Raw genomic sequence first — 22,569 nt, 5'->3', positions numbered from 1 at the left:
CCTAATGCCTACCGATACCATATATTCGTATGCACGCTCGTACAAAGAGAAGAGGTCCCTGGAACCTTCTATATTATATTATTTGGGATTTGATTTAGGAGGTCTAAATTAATTTCAGTAATTAAATATATTTTTTATTTTTTTATTTTTAAACAAATTAAAATTAATTAATTAAGTTTGAAGCTTAGTCTCAAATTAAGTAAGACTTTAATTTATGGGTTCAAAAACTCCAAACAATCTCGCTGATCTAACAATTTAAGTATCTATCTTTAAGTATCTACCCTTTTTCTCTATATCAACAAACAAGAAATAAGAAGTTGACCTTTTCTTTTGGACATAATTAAGGATCAAATATTTGTTAGGCAACCAAAATACAGACAGAAACCAAGCCATTGGCGTAGATTTGTTTCAGATTTGGAGTTGCTATAAGCATCCATGCGTTTCTTTAATAACTATAAATTTCCAATGTGAATGTGAAATCAAACAGACACCAGGTACGCAAAGTGGGTACAAATTACATATTTAATAAAGAAGCACCTAAAATTACGCACAGTGGGTACAATTCTGAAGCATCATAGTTACATAGGTCACTATGGTCATGAACAGTTAGATAAATGAAGCTAATAAGTTTCCAAGATATAAATTTAAGCTGAGGATGATAGTTACATAAGGAAGGTAATAACTCAGGTCTGCCAATTATGGGCCATAGAATCGTTCAGGAATAAAGTACTTGCTAGAGTAAGATACTAGTGGTGCATGATGATTTCATGCATACTAGTAATTACGTAAACAGGTATGCTATAGCTGCGGGCAGGTCTCTATTTCATGTGCTAATTCACTTGTCAATCTATCTGCGTGATCATCTTGACCTCCAGAAAAGTTGTACACCCGAAAGGCAAGTTGAAATGCTCTCCACAACATCTTCAGCGAACCACAAGCTTGAGGCTTCAGTTCTCACGCCATTTCTTTTGCTTCTTTCCTTTCCTGGTTCAAAGTCTAAGTCGATCAAGAAATAACAACTAATTGTGCTGCTCAACTTGTATTGTTAATCAGATGGAAAGATCAACATGATAAGATAATTGTAACAATTGTTAGATGTCATGCAAGGAAGTGATCAACCCACGGAGAGATGACGATGATAACTTTATCAGAGTGATAGGTAAGTCAACATGGATATTGCATCTTCACTTCTCCAAAATAAAGGAATAAAAGATGTTAGTATAACATAACCTTCCCGTCACAGGACTATTTTCTCTGCAAGTTCTCCTTAATGGCGCACCCTCAAACTTTCTTCGTTGTAACTTGTGCAACCTAAATTTGTAATATTCTAAGCAGGTGGAGAAGCAGAGAAGATGGATACTATTGCAGTTAAAGAGTATGTAATCAGTACTTGCAAACAGTTTGAGGAAATTAACCTACCTTGAGCACCATTTCTATGCAGTTTGATGATAAATCAACCATAGATTCTTTTATCCCCAGAAGGTTGCTGAAGTCAAAAGCAATGTTTTGACTCTGGAATCTCTTAGATTCTTCTTCTTTGTTGCGCTCTATCACATCCACTTCTTCCTTGACCTATGAAAATTACGAGGATATGTGAAATTCATTGGGGTTAATCCCCAATTCTCCTCCAAGAAAAGAAAAAAGAAAAAAGAAGAAAAATAGTGAACATCTCAACAAAGTATGTTAGAACTTAGAGTTTCATTTTGCACGTAATTACCCTATTGAAGTAGCACTCAACTTTATCAAGTTGACGCACAACTGGAGGCATCAATTTCCAGTTCTTCAGCGTCATGATTATTGTATCCAACTTTAAATGAAGTTCTGCTGCCATCCTTATGGTCTCAAGCTTCTTGGAGGGAAAACCTTCAAACCTTGCCAAGACCTACAGACAGAAAAAAAAAAAAAAAAATCAAGTTGATAAGCAAGACAAACGAACAAAGTTACCAATCTGAACTGCAAGGAGAACCATATTTGCATGACATAACCTGTGTTTCATCAGTCAAGCATTCAAGGCATTGTTCCACATATTGATGAAATTTTAGCAGCTCCGCCATGTTCTTTGATGGAAACGTTGTAATAGAAGATTTCAGATCCAAAATTGATGCTGCATACTTCTCAACATCTTCTTCAATCAGTCGAAAGTAGGCCGATCTGATAGTATGAGTCAAATAAAGCAAAAGGTTAATAAGCTTGTAATAAGAACACATTGCTCTGGAATACTGCGCTCACTTCAATTAATTATACAAACGTCAGAGTTGAGATGCGCACACCTCTTTGTCATCTCAGCCAATGCATCTGCCATTCCCTGAGTGTTACAGGCAGATCCCTTTGCACTCGTCCTTGTGTTAGATGCTCTGCCATCCAAACTAGACCCCTCTACGTTACCCTTTAAAAGTCTATAAAGATTTCCCATATGCATTGATCTTTTCAATTTGGTATTAGCTTTTTTGGCTCGTAGTGCTTTTGTAACACTTAGGGGCAGAGGTGGAGGCGGCCCAGGTCCTTTTAGAGATGGAGAGGATACCATTCCTATTGATGATGCAGAGCTTTTGGGCGGTGGGGGTGGGTAGACATATCATTGGGCGGGCCGGGCCGAGCTATTCGGGCCAACCGGGCTTAAGTATTTGTCTATGGCCCGACCCACCAATCACTCGGGCCGGGCCGGGTTCGGGCCGGGCTAGAATAGTCTAGCCCGTTACCGCCCGTTGGCCCGTGAGAGATCGGGCTAACCGGTCGGGCCAGGCCGGCCTGACCCACCAATCACTTGGCCTAACCCATATTTTAGCTATTTTTAGAATTTTTTAACTATTAGCTTATTTTAAAAAATATATATTTATATTTCTCCATTTTATAAAAATTAAAATAAAATAAATTTTTTTAAATGTGTGCTTAAAATAATGCAAAATGGTATAATACCAAAATATTTTTACTGTAGTAGTGGTAAATTACTGTAGCAGAAGGGCAAAGTACTGTAGCAGACGGGCGGGCTTTCGGGCCGGGTCGGACGGACAAAGAGCTGGCCCGTGCCGCCCATGGGTAGTTCGGGCTCGGGCCGGGCTGGGCCTAAACCGGGTCCGGGCCGGGCTTAGCCCGGTCCAAACCGGGCCGGGCACGGGCGGGCTGGGCCATTTGATATGTCTAGGGTGGGGGTGGGGGTGGGGGTGGTAGTGGTAGCGGTACAGACTTTTTGTGGTCAGGAGGGGACAGGGCTGGGGTGGCCATGTTAGATAATGGAGGTGGGATCGGAGGTGCTGGGAGTTTAATTGCAGATTTTCTCACGATGGTGGAGGTTCCTAGTGCGACTAGTGTGGTTGCACCCTCAGCAGAAGACTTGCAGTTGCAATCATGACCATTGCCGTTGATGGACATGGAATATGCGATTGGCTCCACATCATCTGGAGGTTGCCCAGATGAATACTGGAAAAACATGGGTAGTCCTGCTAGTATCATGGGCGATGGCGGTGGCGTAGGAGTTGGGGATATAGATACTATCCTCTGCTGCAGTATGGGTGAGGGAGTTGTAGCTCCAGAAGGGTTACTGCTATTACCATCCTCAACATTGTTATTAATTTCCTCCATCAATGAATTTGTGTTTTGGCCATGCCAACTGGCGATTGGGAACTTGGTGTCAATGATATGTTTTAACCTTCCTGAACAACATGGGTGGAGATGATAGCAGAGACAAGGCTGTCGAATCTTGGAATGCTCTGACTGTGTTAAGTGAAGTGGTGGTGGCGTCCATGCAACTAGGCTACATTCAAAAGATTTGGTTCCACCGCTCGCCAATTAATTCCTTAGTCATAGACGAGACATGTAAACGATCTAGTTTTAAGCCATCGGTTCCAACACTAGAGGGAACATGTGGAGGAAAGGCGCTTTGCATCAACTGCTATCAAATTTCGCACAGCCTGAAACACTAGAGGATGAAGAAGAGGAGGCAGGTGTGTTAGTTACATCTTACAACATTTTCACGTGGCTTACCACACTTATGCAACCTGCCCTGCTCATCCCTGACAAAAGAGGCAGTTATCGACGCTCGTACAAAGATTTCTCTTGCTCGTGGTCATGGATTCAACCGATTCTTTCCCTGCTACCCGCCAATGAGAGCCTCTAAAGTATCAAATATGATAATGAGCTACAGGGTGAAAAAAGAAACACATAAGAAACCAAACTCAGATGCTTCATCAACGAAATTCCTGAAACATATAAAAGAAGGTGCAGAGCAATTGAAGACATTTTTTTTTTCTTTTGAAAAGAATCTCACAGGAGAGCAAATAGCGAGAGGCATCAACAGAATAAAGAGAGACAAGGAAGGCCTAAACACGTAGAGAAGTTAATAAGCAGATGAGACTTGCTAATGTAGGGAGTAAACAACCTCGTGAGGCACGATATTCTCCTTAATAAAGGTTTACCTGTTGGGCATGATTAGGAGCATCTTGGATTTGAGAGGATGAGAGATGGAAAGAGGAGGAAAGAGAATAGTTTTCTCTCAAGGATTCTTCCTTTCTATTTAATTTTTTTTTTTCCTTCTTCTTGTTCGCTCCCTAACGGCCTTCTTTTTTCCCCTAACATTACCGGGTATGATGAATAATGACAGACTGTCTGTCTGTCGACGGTGTCGGAAGGATGAGTCTGCAATATTCAATTAATCCTGTGAGTCTCCGGACTAAAGATAGATAGCAGGCGGAAGCGCGAGCGAAGCAGGAGCCAATCGAGGTTGGAATGGGCGGGCATGGAAGAAGCGGAAGATTGTTTGCTAGGCAAACAAACCAAGCCGCAACCAAGGGGGAGTGATTGACCTCCCGTAAAATGTGGCGACTAGTTAAAAACCAGCAGCAGCACCCGAGAGACGATCGTACGGAGGAGAGCCATTGCTTTTCAATTAAGCAGCGGCGCGTTCTTTCGTCTGCCTGCGCACACTGCCCGTCCCCTTTTCCCTTCTCCGCTACCTTCAAAAGAATGGAATTTGTAATTTTGTTATATTTACAATGACAGTGCCCTACTTGAGTTCCGGTGTAAAACACCATCAAATCGATTACAGTGCCCAACATCGTTTTTTTTTTTTTTGGTCTGTCAGAGATAATTAATTAGAAACTCGAAACACGTCATAATACTTCGGAGTAATTCAAAAGGAAATTGATAAGATATATTTTTGAGAATAGAGGTAAAATTTTGCTGTGGTTCGGCCTTTAGAATGGTGAGCTTGATTTTACTGTTTCCTGTTGGTCGGGGTTTCCTAGAGGGATTTCTTTTCTTTTTATCCGGTGGTATTTCGGTTTCTTGCAGTTTCGCTCTTTCTATAACTTCCAGATTGTTTGTTTACTTGTTTGTAGTTTGTTTTCTTAGAGGAGTTGGCTGCTTTGGTGTGACTTGTCGATCCCCAAAACCTGGTTAGCATTATTTCCAAGTATTGGTTGCCCTATTTTGGGCCTCTGGAAAAATCTTCTTGGTAGAGACGTGACCTGCAAACAATAGACATCTGTGCACGGGTCACCAGTAGGTGAACTTGCTACTCTGCGTTGCTCCAAACAAGAATTTTTTTTGCTTTTTTTCCTATCGTTTTTTATCTGCAAGTTTGTCCCTTGAGTAGATAATTCATGGAAGATGTGAGCAAGGATATAACCTTCGTTGAGGGATTTTATGGAATAGGCCATTATCAGTTGGATGAGGTCTATTGGCATCGGTTATTATGTATGTTCTGCATCTTCTGGCTTGAAATTCTTCTATATTCTTCTCCATTCTTAAAACTATTTGATATGGTCCTCTGTCTTCTTTCAAAAAGAAAAAGAACAAAAAAAGAATCTCCGTCCTCTCTATCTGGCATCTGTAATATATATTTGCACATTTGTATATGATAACTGTATGTTGTCATTTATAGTAAAATTTGTCCTCTGTTGTTATTGCAAACAGTTTGCCAAAGGAATGTCAACAGCAAATAATACAAACTTTAGGATTTCGATATGGCTTGCTGTGATACTAATGGAGCTACTTGCCGTGCCATTTACATTGGGATACACCAACCTACTTGATGGTAAACCTTGAATAGTTTATATATCTTACTAAATCCCCTTTAGATATTCCTTTCTCATAGCATCTTGATTTTAGCCTCAAGAAGTTTATCTTGCTTGTGTAGATATTTAGAAATATATATATATATATATATATATATATATATATTTTAATTACAAGACATGAGAAGTAGTTCTCTGTCATGAACTCTCTATAACCACCATACAGGACTGACACTTCCGCATGATAAACATATGCTGGACTATGTTCTTCTCATTATAGTGTTTCCAAGATGCTATCATAGATGTATGTTTTTACCTTTTAGTTCCTCTTTTGTTTCAAATTTTGTTATTATTTTCTCCTGACATTTAATCAGCAATATGTAAGACTATTGAATCTGTGATGTTAGGTGGATGGAGGACACACTATCTTTTGTATGAATCTTTGCATGAAATAGTTTTCAGTTACTAACCTTCTTGGCCAAGTATGGGTTCCATTATTAGTAGAGTCCTCTTGTAGGATCTATATGAAAAAAAGATGCTTTTTTTTTTAATGAATGCTGCACATGGTTGAGTTTGTTTTTTTTCCATGACTCATCTTGATTTGTTGGGTTTGAGCATGGAAAAAAGCTTGTCTACCATCCTGGGTGAGGTTATGCACATCTTGCCCTCCCTAGGCCCTTCATTTGCCGGAGGCTGGCTCATTAGCATGCTCTTTTGGTTTACTTTTTTTGTATATTCAGCCAATCTAGTACAGATTCTCTTTTATGTAATTGTAATGGCAGATCATATTATTCCTACCTTATTCAGTGTAACATTTTAATATGCTTTTCATCTGTAGTGTATGCCATCAATAACCTATATGCTGCAATGGGCTATCCTCCTCTTACTGGATGGACTGCATATGGAGGAGATCCCTGCATTGATGTCTGGCAGGGTGTCCAATGTGTTGACTCAACTATTTCTACTATGTAATGTCCAGCCAACCTTTCCTATACTTCTTTTGGTATAGCTTCATCGCCTTTTCTAATTATTTTAACTTTGGATAGAGTACTGAATGGCGCAAACTTGGGAGGACAGTTGAGTGATACATTGGTAGACTTCACCTCCATCGTAACAATGTATGTTCTCGAATCATAGTGCCTTTGCCACTATGGTGGACCTTAATTTTCATTACAACGACGTAAAGTTTTTAATCTTTTGATATATATCACACCATAGAGTGTTGATCCAAGATCATTTCTCTCAACACTTACTTCAATGCAATTTCCTATATGAAATTTGTGTTCATTATCTTGTTATAAGATGTCATCACAATTTTTTTATTAATATTTCATGGCGCTTTTATTTTGATAGAGATCTGAGCAATAACCATATCAGTGGAACTCTACCAGAGAAATTACCTCTTACAATACAGAACTTGTATGGTCTCGCATCCTTGTACATTTGTTTTATTAGAGTGATTAATGTGTTAATTTCTTATGACACTAATTTTCTACAAATTTGTGACTTTGTTGCATTTTACAGTTATCTCTCAGACAACCAGTTCACAGGAATTATTCCAAATAATTTATCAGAGCTAAAACTTCTATCCGACATGTAAGGGCATGCAATATTCCAATATATCAATCACGGCACCTAAGGAGTAACTAAGAATACTTCCCTTTTCTAATTATTCCATTCCTTAAACCAGATCATTAAGTCACAATCGTTTAACTGGAGAATTACCTGATGTATTCCATACTCTTACTGGACTAGTGAATATGTATGTTTTTCTTCTTTTCTTCTGAATTTATACTCTTTTTCCCTCCTTTTAGTTTGAGGGCATTTACACTTCCAAATTATACAGGGATCTTTCTTTTAACAATTTGAGTGGCCCACTTCCATTCTCGATGGAGAGCTTGTCCTCTCTCACTACTCTGTAAGATTCTATCTTTACATTACTAATCATTTTGCAAATATTCTTATAATATATATATATATATATATATGGAAATTATCTTATTGTGCAGGCATGTGCAAAATAATCAGCTATCGGGGACCCTTGATGTCTTGGAAAATCTTCCTTTGAAAGACTTGTACTTTCTTTTCATTTCATTTATTTTTCTGTACGTTCTCTGTGCTGTAAATCTTGGTTTAGTGGACTTTGGTACTCATGAGGCACAAGTGTTGTGTGCTTTTGTGATTGTCAATTGCCATTAATCTTTCAGGTTAGTGTTATGATATTATAACCAGTTGGAAATATAAATAGGTCTAAGCTAGGAAAGTCGATCTTCTAACTGGCCTAATGGAAAACAGACAAGCCCCTTTATAACTTAATTTTATTTAGTGTCACCTTTTTCACGGAATGTTGATGTCAATTTGATAGATGGTTGTAAGAATTTGTCAGTTATATTAGTAACTGAGATTGTAATGTTCTCTAGCCATCCCCGTGATCATGATGATCATTACTCTTTTTGACACCTGAACACCTAAAGATAATGAGTTTAAATCTCTACAAGCTTTTATTGCCTTCATTCTAACTATGTTCTTTGACTTGATATTGATAGGAATGTCGCAAATAATTTATTCTCAGGATCTATCCCAGAAAAGTTGCTGACTGTTGCAAATTTTACGTAAGACCCTCATCACATTAAGCTGCAAAATTCATTAGTTTAGTACTTTCTTTTCGTTTCTGAAAATACAAGTAGATAGTCTACAATGTACCTAACCCAAAGTTGCATGTTATGCCTAGGCACTCGTTGTAAATTTACTTTTGGCATAAGTATTGCAGTTACTTAGAAATTGGTTTTTTGCGGTAGCATATATATAAGAAACTATTAATTCTATTGTGCAGAAATAATGGTAACTCATTCAATACCTCCATTTCTCCTTCACCTGTGCCGCCACTACCATCGTCTCCCTCAAACTCTCAAGCTCCAGAAAACCTGCCTGCAAGCACTTTTGGGGGACCATCTATTCAAGATGACAGTCCGCTAGTTAAAACTAAGAAATTTTCAGTGATCAAAGTTATTGCATATGCCATTGTTGCCATCAGTTTACTCATTGTTGCAATGTTAACTGTTATGTTCTGCATATCAAAATGGAAAGAGAGAAAATCAAGTGATGGAGAAATTCTCAGGAAGCAGGTAGTTGGGACACATGGAAGTCCAAAGAAGCCTCAGATTAATACTGGCTTGGCTAAATCAAACAAAGTAGGGAAATGTAAGAGTTTAGCATTTATGTTTTAGCAATGATTAATAACCTTTCCAGATGGTGATCTTCCTGTTCTGATATAATTCCTTATTATGTATCGTTGTTGATAGTTTCTTTGGAGGCTATTGGTGGACAAAGAAAACATAATATTGATATCACAGGGTCCATAACACTTGAGAGACCATCACTGTTTGATAAAAATATTGTTAACTGTATGATTCCAACAGAAATAATTGGAAGGAATCCTATGGAAAAACAAGTTCCTTCGATTTCTGCAATACCTTTTTCAGTAGCATCTCTACAACAATATACAAGCAGTTTCAGTGAAAAGAATCTGATCAGAGAAGGCAGCATTGGCCAGGTGTATCTGGCAGCGCACCCAGAAAGAGAGGTATATTTCATTTTCTAATTTGATACAATTTGTGCAGTAATTTTTTTTCTCTCTAATTGGACATCTATATAAAAGTGTATGCATACATATGCACGCTTTATATTTCATTATCTATTTTTCATACGGCAGTCTGAACAGCTTCAGCTTAAAACTGACTGAGGATAAAATCAAATACTGCATATCAACGACCAGTTTCAGCCTGTTTATGTACAGAATGGCAAATTGTTAATGGTGTTCTGTTGTGTTGCTCTTTCCAATTTTACTTTTGAGTCACTAACAACATATTCAATACACTGTTATAACTGATTGGATATTCTTACCATCCAGCTCTTGACAGTTTTGAAGCTTAATAATGTGAACTCAAAGATACCTGTTGATGATTTTCTGGAATTGATAAGAAGTATTTCTGAACTTCGGCATCCTAACATTGTTGGGCTTGTGGGCTACTGCATGGATTTTGGACAGCGTCTACTTGTTTACAATCTTTTCAGTAAAAGGACCCTAAATGATGTGCTCCACTTTGAAGATGATCTCAAGAAAAAACTATCATGGAATGCTCGAATCAGGATAGCCCTCGAATCTGCAAAAGCTTTAGAGTAAGTTGAGTTTTATTACATAGGAAAAGTTTATAGTATTATGACCTTTGAATCTGATTGAAGCAAGCATGCCTTCATGGATATATAATTCTTATGTTGTCTGAAGGTATCTCCACGAATGCTGTGGGAAACATGTGGTACATCAAAAATTTGAGCCTAACAACATTCTTATCAATGATGAACTAGCAGTGTGTGTATCTGAGTGCGGTCTGGCTTCGATGTTGTCATCCTGTTTTGGGACTCAGGTAATCAAATTGTAGAATATAAAAAATGAAATAGTGTCATTAGTTTTGAATAGTCCAGTATTATATTGATGACAAAAAAATCAATCTCAGTATCATGACATCTAGATGATATGTTGCTTAGAAATCAGCATGCAGTTTTGAATGGCTGAAATCAAATATAATCTGTAGAATATGATTATATATATGCTGGGATGACTGTCCATATATGCATATCTGTAGATTATACAAACCAGAACAGAAGATTATGTCAGGAGATGTTTCATTGGAAATGATAAATTTCAAGAGAAACCAAATAAGTACTGGAATTACATCTATCATAGAAGTTATGACAGTTCACAGATAAAATGTGCTTTGTCAGCACCGCTGACTTTTAAAAGTTAGATGCATGATAACACTAAATAAAACCAGTGAAGCGGTACTTTGATCCCTTAAAAGTGTACGAGTGTAGGCCAGAAAATGCTATTTCATGCTATAATAGCCTAAAGGTTCTATGCGAGCGTTTCAATAGTTATAAAGAAACAATAGATGTTAAGGTGCATGCAAAAGTTCTATTTCACATTTGTGCTTTGTTAAACTTACTGCTTAATCATGCTCAAGGTGAAGATGATAAATTCATAAACTGTTTCCTTGTTGATAATTTTGTTCTTGTAAATCTCAGTTGTCAGGCTGCAGTCATGTTTTATGCAGTTATGAGGCCCCAGAAGTAAGTGAATCTGCGGTATGGAGTGAGCTTAGTGATGTTTATAGCTTTGGAATTGTTTTGCTAGAACTCCTAACAGGACGCATACCCTATGACAGGTATCACTTTTCCTTCTTTCTGTTAATTATACATTGCATTATGCAGGATCATTTATTTACCTAATTTGCAGCTCACGACCCCAAGCAGAGAAGCATCTTGTCAGATGGGCTAGTTCTCAGCTCCATGACATTAGTACACTGAAAAGAATGGTGGATCCTTCTATGAATGGAAGATATTCCATAAGATCACTGTCACGGTTTGCAGATATTATTAGTCGTTGTATACAGGTAAATCTTCTGTGTTCCTTTAAAAGATTACACACTGGCAAATTATGTTCATTGAACTTATTAATGTTTTGCACCTTCTTCTGATGCTGAGATCATGCTGTGCAATATTGGGTGACGTTCTTAAATTTTACAGCGAGGACCAGAGTTTAGGCCGCCGATGTCTGAAGTTGTGCAGGACCTTAGTCGAGCTCTCGATGACGCATTGGAGAACGTTGATATCCAATTAGGGAAAAAAGCAAATAACTAGGATCTGAGCAATCAACTGATGAAGAAATTAATGGACGTCAGCTCACAAGCAGTTCCATGGATATCACCTGCTGGACAGGATTGAACAAATAACTTTATCATTGCTATTGGTCAGAAGGTCCGGTCAATCTCAGCTCTATTATGTGGTTTCCTTTTTCTGATTAAAGACTGCTGCCATTTTGTCAACAGCATTATTTAGTACATGTACTTATTTCTTTATGAGATTCACTTTAATATCTGCATTTCTTGATCCGGAAGGAGGTATGCTATATGCATCTTTCGGGTTAGGACTGCTGATTTGTGCTCCGATCAAATGGTGAAACGGCTTGATTCGATCTGCAAAGGTCTCTGGACAAATCTTACGAGGTGCTTTCGAGATATACTTCCGTTGAAACATTTTAAAATTTGAATATATTGTCTCTCTTAAAAACAACTTTCTAATAAATCCGATCGTAAGATTTGGCTGATTAGATTTGAGATATTGATCGAATAGTAGATGAATGCCGAAAAGGACTAATCTACAAGATGTAGGTCTTGAGTTGGGTTGTGGGAATTTGTAGGTGGATATATGGACTCCAAGAAGTGGGATAGTAGTGAAGGGGCCGGGATGATGAGGTGACGTAAGGTTGGTGGTAGTGGATGGATGTGAACAGTGGTATGAGTTTAGAGTATCGGTGGTGAAGGGATGAGAAGAAAGGAGTGAGAAAATGGACTCTCTTAAGGGCAAGAGCCATCGACCAATTGAGGAGATAGGCAGAGGTGGTGGGTCAATTATGATTTGGAGGGAGAGGAAAAAGAGAGCGGTGTGGAACAAGTGAGTCAATTCCAATTGATCAAAGATGGTTAGGTGGTGGCTACCTTTGCCTAGCCTGATTGCCCTAGCTTGATTGGCTTGGGTTCGATTAAATTCCATAACAACTAAATAAAGAGATTGTAGGGTCTAATACAAAATTACAAAATACAACGACTAATAAGCAATTACAAAGCAATTAGAAAATAGATAACTATTATGGGATTAAGTGTAAATCCCCCAACTCCTCCTTGGGCATAGAGCCTAATGCAATCTGGTTCTCTACTCAATCAAGTTGAATCAGATCGACAACCTATGCCTATTATACTCTCTGTGACTAGCTCTTGTACGACATCGGATAGGATAGAGATTGAGAGTTTTAGCAAAATATACTGCAGTGGAAATTATTTTCCGAATTATTGTTAAAACTAAATTTTAAAGTACAGCATTGTTGAATAGGAAAATTGCTATCTCAGATAATGATTCTCAGTATATTAATCAAAATTTCAAAATACTTTCACAAAAAGTGATTTATACTAATAACGAATGTACTATTATTTTTTAAATAAATCACTTAGAGCAAATTTATAAGTTATTATATAAAAAATTGATATTAAAATTTAGAGGATTTTCATTTTTTAATTTTGAGCGCAGTTTTCTTTAGAGAATAGCAAAGCCATTCCAACCCAAAGGTTTTTATATATTTTTCATAACGGTATATATTATAATTAAAATAGATAACTCATCACAAAATTATAATAATAATTTTTTTCATATTTCAGCTTATATCTTTTTCGTCTAAGATTCAATTAAACTCTGATTAGAATTATTATGTTCATTTCTCTCTCATTTTAGTGATAACATAATTTTGGTTACAAAGCTATGCTCATCCAAAAATGATTTGAGGAGTAGGAGCAACTTATAAATCTCCTTCCGGAAAAGCAATTTATTAATTGCTTTTTCTAACAGTTTCTTAGCGTATTAGAAAACTATTTAATTTACTAAGAATTACTGTATCAGACAGCAATTTTCTCATTACAGTAAGTTGGGAAATAATTTGATCAGTATTATATTTTGGGATATATAATTTGTCCTGCAGCAGTAGTTTGGCAAAAAGATCGTGTAAGAGATCAACCCCAACCGGCAACCGTACGCTTGGTTGTACTAACAAAAAGTAGTAGAAAGATTTGCGGATGGAGCTCTTTATTAATTATGAGAGTATTCCTCTGTATTAAGATTAAAAGAAGGCTAAGTTTTTTCCGATATTTCCTGTTTTAGTTTTGGGGTATAATAAGTGTCAGTGTTTGTTAATATATCTCTTCCGTTCCGCAGAAGTATTATCGTTGTTAGTGCGGCTGCCCTCCGTTTGTTTCCTCTTTGAACGCAAAAGGACGTTGCCGGCAACATCGCAGACAAAAAGAACATCGTAATCGTCGTCGTCGTCGTTCTCCTCCTCGTCCGTGTTGTTTTTTTTTCTCTTGAGAAATAAATATGGGTGAAGAAGAAGTAGAGATGGGTTCACTGTCTCTGCTCTTCATCCCTTCTTGCGTTGCCTCACAGCGACAGCCGGGTCATGGCCACCAATCCCTTTGACCCGGAAGAGGACAACGTGAATCCCTTCTCGGTTCTCAACCTGATTTCTTTTCTTCTTTCGGTTTTCTTCTCCCAAATCAGTTTTCCTGTTTTCCTTTACAAGCCGTTCATTCGTGCCTGCATGGTCTTTGTGTCCAGTAATTGGACTACTTCTCTGATAAACTTAAGAGTACCTGGTTTCTGCATTCCACATTTCCTAGATAGTTTTGATCATGATACTAGTTAGTGTTTGTTATGATCATGATACTAGTTAGTGTTTGTTATATTATATCCTATCCCAGCACTCTCTCTCTCTCTCTCTCTCTCTCTCTCTCTCTCTCTCTCTCTCTCTCTCTCTCTCTCTCTCTCTCTCTCTCTCTCTCTCTCTCTCTCTCTCTCTCTCTCTCTCTCTCTCTCTCTCTCTCTCTCTCTCTCTCTCTCTGTGTGCCGACAATCACCTCTTCCTTGAGAGCCTGCTGGACCTCATCCTCCTGCTGACTTTGGTATTCCTCTTGATACATACAACAAAGGTAAAGATCCCTTTTTGCATGCACAAACAACATTCACGTAACGAAGAGAGAATGTAAAGCTCCATGTTTTGCATTTCTCCTCGTATCAGGATGTAACAAGAGAAGCTGAAATAAATAAGCAGGAACAGATATTTCTAATATTAATGCTTAGGGTGAGAATCAAGCGAACCGAGCCGGACGGCGCGTGCGTGTGAGTTAAGTTGTATAGTAACTTTTAACCATAAAATAGGTACCCCTTTTAGAGCCCAAAGTCTATAATAAGTTTATTACTTATGTACTATACTAACATTTCTCAAATATTCAATATGGTAAACTTACTTTTTTATTTATTTTTTATTACCATAATATCTACTTTAAGCCAATTTTCATTCACTTCTCTTTCTAGATTTGACTAAGTAAATACATGACAATAAAAATACTCTTTGAGCTAAATTAATTTCACCATTAAACTATCATTAATAATGTGTGAGCTTTACTTAAAACTTAACTCAAAGTTAATAAAAAATTTATATCAAATATATGAAATTACTAACAGAAATACAATTGGCAAGATATATGAAAGCATGGGTAAACGCATTATTCTCTTGGTCTTCGTGAACTTCTTATAGATGTAGCTTGTGTAGTTTAATAGAAAATGACTCCTCACGATTGGTTTGTATTCTTGATGCTTGAAGATGGATTTAGGTGTGTACAAGATTTAGACGTTCTCCTGTAAAATTTCCCTTGCACATTGTCTGTATGGAAGGGTACATAGGCAACTTCCATTTTTTTAAAGGGGTAAATATGAAAATTTGCACTTTGAAGGGTATATCTGTAAATATGGAAACTTTTAGTAAGTACCGTCTCCTCATGTCATGTTAATCTACTCATAGAATTAATTTATAGTGAAAATAAAGAGTTAGGGAGCATTTTATTTATTTATTATTATTGTCTTCTTCGACTTTGTTGATGAGTAATTTCCTATTTCGGTTTCTCTTTGTCATGTCAGACAAATTATACTCAACTAGTTCACAGTTTTTGCTATCATTCCTCTTGTTCACCTTGTCATGTCGCTTCTCTTTGTATGCATAATGTCGTGGGCCACCATGTTACCTTCTAATCCAGGAAGTAAAGCGAAGAGAAGATGTTGCAGCGCAGGGTATTTTTTTCCTTAAATTAATCAATTATTCCATGTAGTTTTGTAGGTCAGGGAGGAAATCTTTGTCAATACTAATGGTAGTTGCTGCTCTTTTTTTTCTTTTTCTTTTCTTTTTTACAGCTGGAATTGTTTTAGAGGGGAAAAACCGGCCATCTTGCTTTCCTATTTTTCACCATGGTATTGCAAGTGAAATTCCCATTTACTCACAGAAATTGCAGCACATTGCAATGACTTCATTCTTGGGTATGGCTTCCTTGTCTCCCTTTTCTAGATTTTGATCAATTCACTATATAGATATCATCCAAGACATTCGGCTGAAATGCGTCTGGCCAAGTTTAATTATAATCTGTTCATCTACCTTCTGAGTTCTGACTAGGGCATACAATATTTTAGTGATAGAAGTATGGACAAAACTGACCCAAAGTTTTAAATTGATTTTTCTTATGTATCTATGAATATTGAGAATCAGTGGACTACTTTCTCTCTGTGATAATCCAAACTGTGAGTAATTAGTATTTCATAGGTCATCAGAAGAGAATATGAATGTATTCCTTATTTACGCATATGATGTTCTATGCCTTCACTATTTATCCAAGTGCTGTATTTTAAACTTATATTTTTTGTTAATATGCAGGGTGGACAACATGTCTGTTGTGGAATACCGTAGCAGTCTTAGCTACTCTGGTTACGAGTGAAGGTAGTTATCTCTTGTCACTTGAATAGTTATCCATATCCTTTGCAAGACCATTGCATAATTGGCTTTTGTATGAATTTATTTTCCTTCAGGTATAAAAATCTGGTTCCTTGCCCTAATCGATTTTATATCAGGTTGTCCTGGTGCTTCTTTACTTTGGTATTGCCCACTTTATCGTGCCATGAGGTAAAAACTTGAAATCATCCGAGAATTTGTTGTATAGTACCTCCCAAATTTTATTTCATAATCTCACAGGCATACCTTTTCCATAATCAAATCTTGGTTCTATATACTGTAATTCAGGATTAGAAGTGGAATGAATTTTGGATGATTTTGCATATTTACATGGCATGTAAAATTGCTGCAAGTGTTTCAAACAAATACTTTCGAATGAAAGCATGATGCCCACATAATGTTTTTCATTTTCTTCTGCACCAGATTCATATTGCCTCCTGCATCTATTCTGCTGTTGCTCCTCCTTTTCCTTTCAAAGGAAATTCTTTGACGTAAGCTCGTTTATTGAACTATAGTGAAAGTCTGAAACACTATCTATGAAGTTATTGCTAAAAAATTTAAAATCTTCTCCTTTGATGGGTATATATGACCCTTGACTAATCTAGTATAGACTATGAACTACCAACTTTAGGAGTGATAAAGCCCTTCTACACTCTTTGGAGCTACATAAAGAAAAGGTGTCATTGTTGCTACATCATATGCTATTAAAAAAAATTAAGGTTATCTTCTTGATTGTGTTTTACTTTCCTTTGGATGAGCATAACAAGACAGATCCTAACTTTTCTTCTGTGGTTCTCTGCGGAAGTGGTATTCTGCCAGCTATTGATGTCATTGGGGATAACATTGTTGTTGGGTTAAATATATAGATCTTACTGCATATTTTATTTTCAATATAGTTATCATCTATCAGTATACAAGGAATATGATTTGCATAGATCTTTTACTTACTTTGGTTTGTGCTATGGAATTGTAATCCAAGATAACTCATCTTTGGGGCATCTCAAGAGCTCCATCAATGGATTTTCATGCTCAAAGATCCTTGTCAGAATATAGTTGGCATGATATAATATGTAAAACCATATATTAAATGTATTGTCCAGTGATGTATGGTATTTTTAAGATACTGCAAATTATCAGTAAACCTTTTACAGATGATGACTCACAAGGATTCATCATTTGCATAAGTTGAACCGAATTGAAGCAAGTCAACTATGAGCAGATTTTACAGCTTCAGTTTGGATTCATATGGTATCCTGAAATAATAACTAGTTGCTTCCTTTTTATAAACAGATGTTTCTAAGATTCCTAACTTGAATGAGTAATACTCGACAGTTCTTGAGATAATTTAGGGCTGTTTGGTTTTATGTATTTTAAGATGCAAGCATCTGTAATGTTAAATAAAAAACCAATATAAACAAAAATCTTCTATTTTTCATCTTTTCTTCCAATTAATAGTTAACAAAATATAGATATTCATGGGATTCATAAACTAAAAGCTAATTTTTTGTATTGCACTTTATATATGTAGATGCTTTTTTCCCAAATACATGAAACTAATCAGCCACTTTGAGTTTCAGAAACAACGAGTCTTGAGGTCACTTTCAGGTAGGACACTGAGCATACTGATACTGATAAAAGTTCATTACTCCTCACTTGTAGATCTTCTACTTCATCGGATTTGTGTTATTCTGCCTGGAGTCGCCGCTCAGCATCTGGGTTATTCAGGTCATTTTTGTACTTGTATTTGCAGTTTTGTTTCTCAATCATAACTTTAACATCCACATCAAACATGCAATATCAGCTATTCTTGTGCAAATCAATTTTCTGCACTAACTTTTGCGAGGTGACGCAAGGTGTGTCTGGCTTTCTTACTGCAGAAATTATATAGGTTCTTTAGGGAATTGGAAAAGCTGCAGATACGAAGCGTGAAGCTGCACACGCTGCTATGAGGGCAGAAATTTAATTGTTAAGAGATTTTTGGAGGCTATGCTGTCATCATTCACTATTTTATGAAGAAAACATTCTATTCATGAGAGGAATAGTAGAAACTCCTATTTCATTGTATACCTTTGCTGAACTGCCTATCTGTTTTAGTTTTTCAAAATTAAAGCATATGTAGCTTCAAATTTGGACAGTTGTAGAGAAACATATAATGTAATTCTTCTTTAGAAGGTGGAGTTGCTAAATTTTGCATTTTCTTGTTTTCTGTTGCTTCTGTGGAGCAGCATCAGCAAACTGAGTACTGAACCACATACTATCTTTTGTTAATAAATAAGTTATTCTTTCTTAATTTATAACTGTCGCCTTTGTTTTCTCTTACTTTACATGTTAAATTTTCTACTCAATCTTTGGGGGCTACAACTCTGGATGGAAATTATGATTTCGACAAACTTCTTTGGTGTGATAAGAACTATTTACACTTAAAATGATGGAACATCATTTTTCATTATTTGGCAATGAATCTGTGTGGTCTATAAATTTTACTTAAACCAGTATGCAAGTAGCTTCGATTAAGACTTTTGCAGGTTTTAAGTCTCAATAATTTCAAAAAGTTAAAGTTGTCAGGGTTCATCTGAAAGCATTCCACATATCTATCAAACGACCACATAATCTGAATTAGCACGTTTATCAAAAAAAAATGCTAATTAACCTTCACGATACTTAGTTCTTGGTCTCCTAATCTCGTTAAGGCAATAAGATCATTCATCACCACAGAAAGGCTCCTGTTCACAGAACATAATCAGTATCATAGGAACAAAATGATTTTAGTTTTTGCTTCAGATCTGCCCATTAGTCATCTCATATAAAAGCTACCTACGAACTCAACCAGCAGAAAACTATGCTGACCAAATTATCTCAGAAGAATAAATTCCTCCAATCAAGTGAACTTGGATGTTTTTATAAATAAAAAAATTGGAAGAGACAATAATATTGATGTAAAACTACAGTTGCAGACATTTTTATTTTCACTAAAACTAACAGATACAATTTCTTCTACACAAGTGTGTACTCAAATTAGTAACGTCTTCCAAGTTGATTCAGACTTGTTCAAATTTTGACCTTGTACATTTGTTCTGCCTTCCATTCGCGTCACACTTCTTCACAGCTAGAGAATTGCAATCGGCCAAAACTCTCCAAGACAACAAATCCAACTTGTAGTTACAGCACCACCAAGGTTTGGGGGAGCAAACTGAACTCTGCTCCAGCAACCTAAGAGTTAAGACGCAAAAGAATACATAATTTAAGAAGTCTATCTGAAAAAGCACTGCTACCGAAGCTGTGAGTCCCTCCAATGTTTAAAGATTTCTTTGGCTGAATGCACTCAAAAAACTCCGCAAAAGTTGAATATCATTGTTTCTTCAATGGATTGCTGAATACAGGGAACTTTGCAGGAAAAGATCTACTCCCTTCTCATTTCATCCTGCTTGGGACATGTTCATCTTCTTGATTTATAGGTGATTTAAAAAACCCAAAAACAAAGAAACTTTGGGTGGGATCCAAAATAACTAGTGGTTTCACTCAGGATCTCAGAGCTCTTTGCCGCAAATGGAGTATCCTAAATCCTAATACATGCATGACTTCAAAAAAATTATCTTAGTTTATTGCACTTCTTGAATTTCATGATCCTATTGAAAGAATAACCAAGTATCGTCCCCATTTTCTCTCAAAAAAGAAAATGAAGAAAAAGGGTTCATGAAGAACAGTGATACCACTAGTTTCTTTTTGGATGCATGGAAAGAAAGAAATGAATGAAATGAAAAGTGAAAGACTCAAATCCTACAGATTATTAGAGCAAATCTTGATTTCTGTATCAATAGGATAGATTATTACAAAAGATCACAAAAGTGTACCTGCCACAAGCTCACGAAGGCCTTGTAAACAATAGTCCATTGGCATCAGGTACTTAACAAATTATCCAACAGTCTGATATTCCAAAGAGAGGATAATCTCAGTTGTTGGTTAAAATCATAAAGCGGAGATCCATATGGTACAGTTCCTTGGTTTATTTTTTATTTCTTATAAGCAATCTTATCACAAGACCTATAAATAAGAATCCAAAGAGGAACCAATGTCATGAGGAACTTAAAATTTCTTCTTCGACATTTAGATCTTCAAAATCTCCAAATTGAGATTTGATCCACTCAGTGCTATCCATGTAAGGACATTGATCTCGCTTAACTTCAGCTCAGCTCTTACTAGGTGCTTTTGTCACATTTCTTGCTCTCATTAACCTCCGAATCTCTGAAGCATCATGCCATCGACCAACTGTTCTGTAAACATTAGCAAGAAGAATGTAACTCAGGTGATACTGAGGCCCCAGTGCCATCAATGTGTAGCACAGGCACCTAGAACAGCTGCCCGCAGAGATGTTACATCTCTAAACACCAAGTTGTTTATCAATTCTTCTGCTTCTTCAAGTAAGCCTACCAAGTTGTTTATCAATTCTTCAGCTTCTTCAAGCAAGCCTACCAAGTTGTTTATCAATTCTTCTGCTTCTTCAAGTAAGCCTACCCTACTGAGAAGATCAATCATGCATGCAATTATAATGCTCAACCCCAGCTATTATACCATAATCTTCAGTCTTTGATTTAAAATATTTCCTCCCATCTTCAACAAGACCCGTACGACTGCAAGCAAAAAGCACCCCAGTGAAACAAATATAGTCAGACCTAATTTCTTCCCTGTCCATCTCATTGAACAATTCAATAGCTTGTTGTCCTTTACCATTTTTAGCAAAGCCACAGATCATGGCATTCCAAGTAATAGTATTTCTAACAGATTTTCACAGAAACTCTATAAGCAATCTATCAGACCACATTTTGCATAAAAATCAACAAGTGCGGATTCCACCACAACATCTCTCCAGACCCTCATCCTCAGAAACCGACAGTAGACCTCTTTCCTAGGTCTCACAGCCACCAGACCTACACAGGCCCGCAGAACTATGTCGAAGCTGTATGGTTGCCATCCTTATCCATCATCCTGAATATAGTAAGAACGGCCTTACAGTCGTCACTCTGGCAGTATCCTCCAAGTAAAGCACACCAAGAGACTGCGTTCCTTGTAGCCATCCGGTCGAAGATTTTGCGGGAGTCTTCTAGGAGGTCACATTTGCCATACATATCTATAATGCTGCTCTCCACCACCACATTGCCAGAAAGTCCGGTGATAATGATCTTAGCATGAGCTTGGTTGCCTTGTCAATGCCTTCCAAGGTTACCCAGAGTAGTCATGACGGTCCCAAATGCGAATCCACCAGGAAGCGACTCAAGCAGACGCCTCCTATTCATCAAGTAGAATTGGGCCACAGCTTCTTGGAACCTGTTGTTTCGTGTGAGGGCCGAGATAATCGAAGTCCAACAGATGGCGTCGGGCTCAGGTAATTCGTCGAGCATGCGGCGTGCATCTTCGGAGGCAGAGTTCCTGCCGTAAAATTATATAAGAGCGCTGGCGATCACGTGATTCGAATGGAAGCCGCAAACGAGGAACATGCCATGGAAGCATCTGCCGGGGGTGGGCTCTCGAAGGTCGGAAGAGTCCTTGATGACGGCAGAGAGTGTAAAGGCATTGGGCTCGATTCCGAAAGAAGCAGAAGACATGCTAGTGAACAATCGGAGCGAGTCGAGGGGCTCGCCAAGGCGGAGGTATTGGAAGAGCATGAAAGTCCAGGAGATGACGTCTCCGACGGGCAAGGTGTCGAAGAGGCGGCGGGTGAGGGAGAAGTCCGGATAGAGCTTGAAGTAGAAGGAGAGCAAATTGTGGAAGACGAAGCGGTCGGAATCGAAGCCAGACTTTGAGGGCATGGGAGTGGAGAGAAAGACCACGGAAATAGGAAGAGCCTTTGGTAGTTGGTAGTGGTGGTGACGGGAGTCTGCAAATGGGTTTGGGAGGGGAGGCGGAGAGCGTCGATAGCGTTAAAGGATGCGTAAGGCTTCTGAGAGGGAACCGGACTTGCAGAGGCGGAGGATTACTAGTCAGTCTTCTACTAATCCTTCTTCCTGCCCAACCGTGTTTTTCTACACGGTGACAAGCAAGCTTATTTATACTAGTCATATAAAATGACGACCTGAGAAGGATCATAGTTCATACTATTTAGCTGCTGCCCGATTTGAAAAATATCAT

The 22,569-nt window shown here is 37.5% G+C and overlaps 3 protein-coding genes and 1 pseudogene across 15 annotated transcripts; 2 read left to right on the top strand and 2 right to left on the bottom strand.

The window, feature by feature from the left end:
• Window positions 1-840: 840 nt before the first annotated feature.
• Window positions 841-2,780, bottom strand: LOC140799155 (uncharacterized protein At4g04980-like). 2 transcript variants are annotated; one of them, XM_073153314.1, is made up of 5 exons: window positions 2,271-2,780; window positions 1,986-2,151; window positions 1,718-1,882; window positions 1,420-1,572; window positions 841-984 (listed from the first exon to the last, which is right to left on the bottom strand). In XM_073153314.1, the coding sequence occupies exons 1-5, from the start codon at window positions 2,525-2,527 to the stop codon at window positions 955-957; spliced, it is 771 nt and encodes a 256-aa protein (XP_073009415.1). In that variant the 5' UTR covers window positions 2,528-2,780; the 3' UTR covers window positions 841-954. The 2 variants fall into 2 exon arrangements, with proteins under 2 accessions (XP_073009415.1, XP_073009416.1); XM_073153315.1 differs by having other exon boundaries at window positions 1,739-1,882.
• A 2,595-nt stretch (window positions 2,781-5,375) lies between these two features.
• Window positions 5,376-12,064, top strand: LOC140798444 (protein STRUBBELIG-RECEPTOR FAMILY 3-like). 4 transcript variants are annotated; one of them, XR_012110835.1, is made up of 18 exons: window positions 5,376-5,500; window positions 5,591-5,691; window positions 5,911-6,031; window positions 6,850-6,979; window positions 7,058-7,129; window positions 7,365-7,430; window positions 7,536-7,607; window positions 7,702-7,773; window positions 7,858-7,929; window positions 8,021-8,086; window positions 8,558-8,623; window positions 8,845-9,212; window positions 9,314-9,594; window positions 9,922-10,190; window positions 10,297-10,435; window positions 11,108-11,233; window positions 11,305-11,461; window positions 11,595-12,064. XR_012110835.1 is itself a non-coding variant. In XM_073152273.1 (18 exons), the coding sequence occupies exons 2-18, from the start codon at window positions 5,665-5,667 to the stop codon at window positions 11,706-11,708; spliced, it is 2,232 nt and encodes a 743-aa protein (XP_073008374.1). In that variant the 5' UTR covers window positions 5,385-5,500; window positions 5,591-5,664; the 3' UTR covers window positions 11,709-12,064. The 4 variants fall into 4 exon arrangements, 2 of the variants coding, with proteins under 2 accessions (XP_073008374.1, XP_073008376.1); XR_012110834.1 differs by having other exon boundaries at window positions 11,094-11,233; window positions 11,322-11,461; XM_073152273.1 differs by having other exon boundaries at window positions 5,385-5,500; window positions 11,094-11,233.
• A 3,530-nt stretch (window positions 12,065-15,594) lies between these two features.
• On the top strand, window positions 15,595-18,632 carry LOC140799049 (secretory carrier-associated membrane protein 1-like). 9 transcript variants are annotated; one of them, XM_073153171.1, is made up of 6 exons: window positions 15,624-15,737; window positions 15,858-15,980; window positions 16,372-16,434; window positions 16,566-16,617; window positions 18,106-18,171; window positions 18,324-18,632. In XM_073153171.1, exons 2-6 carry the CDS (start codon window positions 15,965-15,967, stop codon window positions 18,373-18,375), a joined length of 249 nt encoding a protein of 82 aa, XP_073009272.1. In that variant the 5' UTR covers window positions 15,624-15,737; window positions 15,858-15,964; the 3' UTR covers window positions 18,376-18,632. The 9 variants fall into 9 exon arrangements, 8 of the variants coding, with proteins under 8 accessions (XP_073009267.1, XP_073009272.1, XP_073009271.1 ...); XM_073153170.1 differs by having other exon boundaries at window positions 16,524-16,617; XR_012110944.1 differs by lacking the exon at window positions 15,624-15,737 and adding an exon at window positions 16,870-16,937 and having other exon boundaries at window positions 15,746-15,980; window positions 16,524-16,617; window positions 18,335-18,451.
• Window positions 18,633-20,230: 1,598 nt separating this feature from the next.
• Window positions 20,231-22,505, bottom strand: LOC140799250 (pentatricopeptide repeat-containing protein At1g03540-like; annotated as a pseudogene).
• Between the last annotated feature and the right edge of the window lie 64 nt (window positions 22,506-22,569).

This window comes from Typha latifolia, chromosome 12 (genome assembly GCF_019914945.1).
Source record: "Typha latifolia isolate L0001 chromosome 12, TyphaL0001v2, whole genome shotgun sequence".
Taxonomy (NCBI): Eukaryota; Viridiplantae; Streptophyta; class Magnoliopsida; order Poales; family Typhaceae; genus Typha; species Typha latifolia.
The sequence above is the reverse complement of the archived record's forward strand: the minus strand, read 5'-3'. Positions and strand labels throughout refer to the sequence as shown.